Below are 7257 nucleotides of genomic sequence, written 5' to 3' on the forward strand. Positions count from 1 at the left end.
TTGTCTTACTCTAGTAAATAATGGAGCCCAACCTACTGGAAACAGGATCAGTTTTATAAATTACAAGCCGATCTCGCCCTGGCAAGCTGGCTCAGTTGTTTAGAGCACAGGACAAAAGGGAAGAGGTTGCTGGTTTGATCTCTGGTCTGGACACTTATAGGAACAGATCGATATTCTAGTTTCTCTCTCTCTCTCCCCTTTATATATAATATAAAAATAAAAATTACAAACCAATCTCATTTATGATCTGATATTTTCACAACATAAGAGGAAGAAGAATTAATGTCATATTAAGAGAAATTTCCCTCGGCCCCAGGGATTGGACTGAGGCGGGATGTGTGCGTGGTCCCTGAGTGATGGCTGACCTGGAACCCGAGGAGAGCAGATGTGAGGGGGTGTGGTCAGCCGCACAGCAAGGTCTCTCAGAGGAAGCTCCTGCCTGAGCAGGCCCTGACTCTCTGCACCCACAGGGGGCGCTGCTCTGCCTCTTTCCTGCATGTGAGGGGTTCTTGAGACCTGGGTGCTTCTCCCATATCCATCCCATCAAACCCTCTACTCAACACTGGCTCCTAACCCCCACCCAGAGCTGCCCCCACGGGAAGGATGATGGAACCTGTGCTGTTGGGGAATGTCTGAGACAGTTTGGAACACGTGGCAAACACCAGGCTTCCTTGATGCTAATTAGTACTTGCAAGAGTGTTAGTAACAAAATTTGTAATAAATGCATTCAGCCCTTTTCTGTCATCATCTAAGGTGTGATTTCTTACTAGGCCCTCATTTCTCATTTATCTCAACACTAACATTTCAGCTTCCACATCCCTTACGTCCAGCACCAGATAGATCCCTGTGCAGAATCTCAGGTCCAGAGTCACTTCCGACTGTAACTGCACAATCAAACCTGAAACCAGGGAGGGAGAAATGGAAAGGTTTTCAGGAGTGCGTCCCTCTGTCATTGCGAACACAGGGGACCTGGGCAGACCCCAAAAGAGGAGGAGCAGCCGAGGTCCTCCAGGGCCTGGAGGTCACTGACACTTGGTCACTGGCATGGAACAGCTGAGTATCTGTGACCAAGACACACTGTTGATTGTCCCTGGGAGGGAAACTCATTTGCATGGCAGCCCCTCCCCCACAGTGATAGGAGCTATAAGGAGAGCTGTGCTGGGGACCCTGTGGGGTTGCTGAGAGCACAGGACTGAGACGTCTGCACCATGGCCTGGGCTCCCCTCCTGCTCACACTGCTGGCTCACTGCACAGGTCTGGGGGACTCTCTGGGCTGGGGGTGAGGCAGGAGATCAGAGACATCACACTGCATCCCTTTGGGCCAGGCCCCTTTTTGACCTTTGGTCTCTCATCTGTTTTCAGGAGCCACTTCCCAGCCTGTGGTGACTCAGGAAGCTTCACTGTCCACAACCCCTGGGGGGACAGTCACACTCACCTGTGGATCCAGTTCTGGGGCCGTCACCCCTAGTAATGATGCCCACTGGTTCCAACAGAAGCCCTACCAGGTTCCCCGGGGTCTAATAGGTTATGCCAAGAACCGAATACCAGGGGTTCCTGCCAGATTCTCAGGCTCCCTGCTTGGAAACAAGGCCGCCCTCACCATCACGGGGGCCCAGCCCGAGGACGAGGCTGAGTACTACTGTGCTCTGTGGTTCAGCAACCATTTCCACAGTGACAGATGCAGGTGGGGAAGTGAGACAAAATCCCCTGTTGGCTCAGTGCACCCTCACTCCTAATGTCCCCCTGTCTCCTGTTCACGGAGGCTGTGTGGAACTGGTGTGGACTCAGGGGGCTTGTTTTCCACGGTTCCAGAGGAAATGGTCTAGTCTATTGTTCTCATCTTCAAAATGTTTTATTATCCTTTTTTTTAAAGACTTTATTTATTCATTCTTTGAGAGAGAGAGAGAGAGAGAGAGAGAGAAGGAGGAGGAGGAGAAGAGAACATCATCTCCTATATGTGCCTTGACCAGGCAAGCACAGGGTTTCAAATTAGCAACCTCAACATTCCAAGGTGATGCCCTTATCCACTGTGCCACCACAGGTCAGACAAAAATGTTTTATTTTTCATCCACTATTTAGTGCTAACAGTGCGTTCATAAAAGCTAATAGATATAGTATATACATTATATATATGTATATATATATATATCAGTTGCTCTGTTATTGTCAGTAGTGACAATAAGAAGTTATATACACATGCACACACACACAGGCACACTTACTATATTTAAGTTCAGATTCATGGCAGCAGCATTTAATTACCAAGAGAAAGTTTTGATATTTTATAATTCTATGGGTAATGATAAACATACTAGCAAAATACATAAGGTGAAACTTAGAGTAAATGTCACAAAAACCGAAAAATGAAATCTCTCTCTCATTGGCTTATAGAAAAAACTAAACTAAAATAAAATAAAATAAAAACAACCCCCAAATAGTATGAACTTCAAAATAAAATAATAATTACATTAATATATGGAGGTGTAAGATAGTTTATACCAGGGGTCCCCAAACTTTTTACACAGGGGGCCAGTTCACTGTCCCTCAGACTGTTGGAGGGCCAGACTATAAAAAAAAACTATGAACAAATCCCTATGCACACTGCACATATCTTATTTTAAAGTAAAAAAACAAAACGGGAACAAATACAATATTTAAAATAAAGAACAAGTAAATTTAAATCAACAAACTGACCAGTATTTCAATGGGAACTATGCTCCTCTCACTGACCACCAATGAAAGAGGTGACCCTTTCGGAAGTGCGGTGGGGGCCGGATAAATGGCCTCAGGGGGCCGCATGTAGCCCACAGGCCATAGTTTGGGGACCCCTGGTTTATACTCTAGGGAACGCAACTTCTGTCCCTACATCTTAATCAGAGTTACTGAAACTGAGGTTCCCATGTGTTGGAGACTGAAAAAAAAAAAGGAAAAGAAATCAGATCACAGAGGCAGAACTGCATTGGCCCTCTGCCCTCAGAGCAGGTGTCCTCCAGAGACTCCCCGGACTCCACAGTGTTTCCTGCAGGGGAGGGGGAGGCAGGGAGCGTGGCCATCAGGTTGAGGGGAGTGGAATTGCACTGACACAGGGCAGGAGTCTGCAGGATGCTGTGCTGGAGAGATATGTCATTTCTTTCTAAATCAAGGGTGTTTCACATGATTTATCTTTATTTCTCCCCCCCCACCAACAAATTCTTTATAAAGAGCTGCAAGGTAATGTTTCAAATTATAAAATAACAACATATCAAGAAATTTTGAACTGGAGAATAAGTGTGGAATGGAGATATTAAAACACTTTGAGGCCTGACCTGTGGTGGCTCAGTGGACAATGTGTCGACCTGGAACATGGAAATTGCTGGTTCAAAACCCTGGGCTTGCCCAGTGAAGACACACATGAAAGTTGATGCTTCCTGCTCCTCCACCTTTGTGTCTCCTCTCTCTCTCTCTCTCTCCTCTCTCAAATGAATAAAAAATCTTAAAAAAACAAAACACTTTAATCACTGAAGAGATAAACAATTTTCTCATTGCAAACAAACACGACGAATGGAAATTCTGAAAACTTTTTGCCAAGGAGGATGAGTTATGAGCCAGTTTTTAGCTATTGCATACCAGAAAAACACAGGGTTCAGGTTCCAAGGGGTTGTGTGCAAATCATAAAGGAACCAGGTGTCCTAGTCAAGAGTTTTAAGAAGGAGCAATTAGACTGTCAAGTGCCATGCATCAGTGAAGTATTTCATTGATTGTGTCCCACTCATGTCTTGATGAACACAGGAATGGGCTTCCCAGATCTCACTTGAAAGGATCAATTTTTTCCCTGGCCATGCAGCTCAGTTGGTTAGAGTGTTGTCCGGATACATCAAGGTTGCAGGTCCCATTCCCTTGTCAAGGCTCATATGAGAATATACCAATAAATTCATAAATAAGTGGAAAAAACACATCAGTGTCTCTTCTTGCTTCCTTCCTTCCTCTCTCTCTCTTTTCCTTCCTCTCTCTCTCTTTTCCTTCTTCTCTCAATAATATCATCATCAACAACAACAAAATAACACTGTCCACCTAAATTTCCACTTTAAGAAACTAGAGAAAGAGCATAGCAAATCTAAAGTAATCAGAGAAGAGAAACACTGTGTATAGCATTCAATGAAAACCAAAACAAAAATAAACAGTAGAGAAAAATCAATGAAATCAAAATTCATTTTTCGGAAAGATGAATAAACTGTTGTCCAGGTCTGGTTGATAGCTTAAAAGAGATAGGAAACAACAAAACAAAAGGATGTTTTCTTGAAGAACTTCATCTACACTGCTCCATGGGCACAAGATAGGAGACCTTAAAACAGGGATTTTTAAAATGCCAACCGTTAGTTTTCAGCAAACAGAATTCTGGTGATTCATGAACATTGTCGAGATTTCCTCTTACCTTGTCTCTCCCTGAACAGAGTCTCCTTCACAGGAAAGAGAGGGAATGGAAGGAGCTACGTTTGCACTCCTCAGCTCCATCATCTGACACCGGTGCTCATCACCCAGGATGTCTGCCTCCGTCTAACCCGCTTCCAGGGTCTGGGTCAGATGCTGTTGGCTCTGCCATCCACAGTGTTGAAGTCATTGTTTACTTGTGTTGAAATGTATTTACTAAAATGAGCTCATGCATCCTAAACTCATTTTCTCCTTCTAGAAAATCAAAGGATCGCTACCCAACAGGGACATTATCAGGATTGAAAATTAGAAGCCAGTCTCATTTATAATCATAACTGAGAGACGTATGAATCACTCAGCATACAAGCGAGGGGGAGGCCTGAGGATGGGGTCATGACAACATTCCCAACGATGATGAGACTCAATGTGCACAGTGCTGTGTACTCAGGAGGAAGCGGGACACATAAACCCCCTCTGAGACCTCTGAGCTGACAGTGATTGTCCTGTGACTCTTGACAGCTCTGTCACTAGCGCCTGAGGATCTGATGCCCTCCCAAGTGTCCAGTTATTCAAGACTGTTTCCTTCTGTGCCCCCATCAAGCCATTCCTAATGGCACCTGCACTGCCTGGTCATGACCACACAGGACAGAGCTCCTTGGACAGGGCACAGTGTGTGCCCAGACAGACCCCAGTGGGACAGAGGAACTTGATCCCATCCAGTGTCAGGAACAAGGACTTAGAGACTGAAATTGTCTGGACAAAGCAGCCTCAGATCTTACCTGGGTTTCCAGGCACTGGAGATGAGAGTGTTGGAAAAACAGGTGTTTTAAATTGGAGCATTTGGACCCTGGCTGGTGGTAGGGCATAGCCAGCTTGCTGAATTCCCCAGTTTGATTCCCTGTCAGGACATGCAGGAGAAGCAGCCATCTGCTCCTCCAACCCTCCCTCTTCTCTCTCTCCTTCTCTCTCTCTCTCTCTCTCTCTCTCTCTCTCTCTCCCTCCTGTAGCCATGGCTCAATTCCAGCAATGTGGCCCTGAGCTCTGAGGATGGCTCCTGGCCTCACCTCAGCTGTTGAAAGCTTGGTTGCTGAGCAACAGAGCAGCCACCAGTAGGGGGCTTGAGGGATGTATCCTGATCTGGGCACATGTGGGAGTTTGTCCTCTCTGCCTCCCTGCATCTATGTAAAAAAAAAAAAAAAGAAATTTAAAGAAAAAGAATACATTTGGGCATTTGATCTATAAAAAAATAAAGGGAAAATAGTCTGTATTTTTGGATGTGAAACAAATGATGTAGTAAACGTCAGTGTGTGTGTATTGCTGGGCAACGTGAAGGTAAGATCTCTGATACCCCTTGGTAGCGAGAGTTACAACCTTAGCCCAATGCCCTCTTTGTCTACAATCCCAGCAGCCCCTGTTCCCTCTGTGATGTCACAAGGAGCTTCAGAAGAGAGGATCAGGACAGCAGTGCTCCTCTACTGGAGGGTCTGGTGTGTCAGAGAGGACAGTAAGGGTTGGAGTCTGAGGGCAGAGTGGCACAGTGTGTGACAATCCTGAGATTGCTCCAAACAGCTGGCACATCACTCAGGGCCACCTGGGAACTTCAGGTATCAGTGTGCTCACTGGGTGAGCTGTCCCCCCAGGACCCATGGTGATCAAGAGCCAGATGCCTCTGGCCCGGGCTCATCTTCATCCTTCCTCTCCTTCTGGTCATGAGGACCTGGGCACAAAGGATAGGAATACAAGCATGATGTTGTGAATAACAATGGAGATAAAGGTCTTTTTTTTCTATTGCTGATTTTTGTGGAAATGTCCCTTCCGCATTTCAGTAATTAAGATGCTGCACTTAATACTAAGTTATGCACATGTGTGAGTGTTTATTACCACATTATAAATGCATATGTTTGTATTTTTACCTGACTTTTCAGAAGTTGTTGTTAAACCGGAAAGGGCTTTGCCAGCATAAATCAAGACAGCATGGTCATATTTATTGATATATTCATGTATTCTTTTATATTAAAATATTTCCAAATAGTAAACAAAATTAGTATCATTAGAATAAACCATACTTTATAATAGAATTATTTATATGTTACTAAGCTTTCTTATCTTATTTTAAACATTTATAGCAATATTTAATGATATTGGACTGTGATTTTCCTTTTTGAGTAACTTATGAATAAGTGTGTTTATCAATGCTGTAACCAAAAAATATTACAATCTACATACTTTTGGGTATTGAGGAAGAATATAATTGGAACCATCAAATCTCTGAAGATTTGGTCAAGTTTCCTTGTTTTACATTAAAATATTTCTTACTACTAAACAGTTTCTACATTAGAATAAATCACACTTCATAATAATGTATACAATTATTTATGTTACTGAGCTCTCTTATTTTCTTTTAAACGTTTATAGCAATATATAATGTTATTGGAGTTTAATCTCAGACTTCAATTCCAAAACTGAGAGAGAATCCATGTCCCGTGCTCTAGGTCACTCAGCGTGTGGTACTTTGTTGCAGCAGCCCCGGGACATAGGACAGCGGGACACCACAGCCAGTGACAGGGCTGAGGGCATCAAGTTCACAGCAGTTGCAAGTGTAGCAGAGGTTCCAATTCCGACATGAGGATCTGAAGGTCAGGGAACCGTGTCCGTAGTGTATAAATGTGACTCATCACTGCTGTGCTGTGCTCTGTCCTGAACGGGGACACTGTCTGAATCCCGGGGGGACAAGGTGTGGCAGTGGCCACTCTTCTCCTCACTCTGGGGGTAGCCCCACCAGGTCAAGAGAAACACATCGTGAGAAGTTGACCTTCAGGAAATGATCCTGCTCAAGGGGAGTTATGCTGC

At 44.4% G+C, this 7257-nt stretch overlaps 1 gene segment (V, D, J or C); it reads left to right on the forward strand.

Moving 5' to 3' along the window:
* Positions 1-1171: 1171 nt before the first annotated feature.
* LOC136392471 (Ig lambda-2 chain V region-like) lies at positions 1172-6120 on the forward strand. The segment is given in 3 exon segments: positions 1172-1254; positions 1363-1684; positions 6048-6120. Coding segments are annotated over 3 exon segments (441 nt in total).
* Positions 6121-7257: the final 1137 nt, after the last annotated feature.

This window comes from Saccopteryx leptura, chromosome 2 (assembly GCF_036850995.1).
Source record: "Saccopteryx leptura isolate mSacLep1 chromosome 2, mSacLep1_pri_phased_curated, whole genome shotgun sequence".
NCBI lineage: Eukaryota > Metazoa > Chordata > Mammalia > Chiroptera > Emballonuridae > Saccopteryx > Saccopteryx leptura.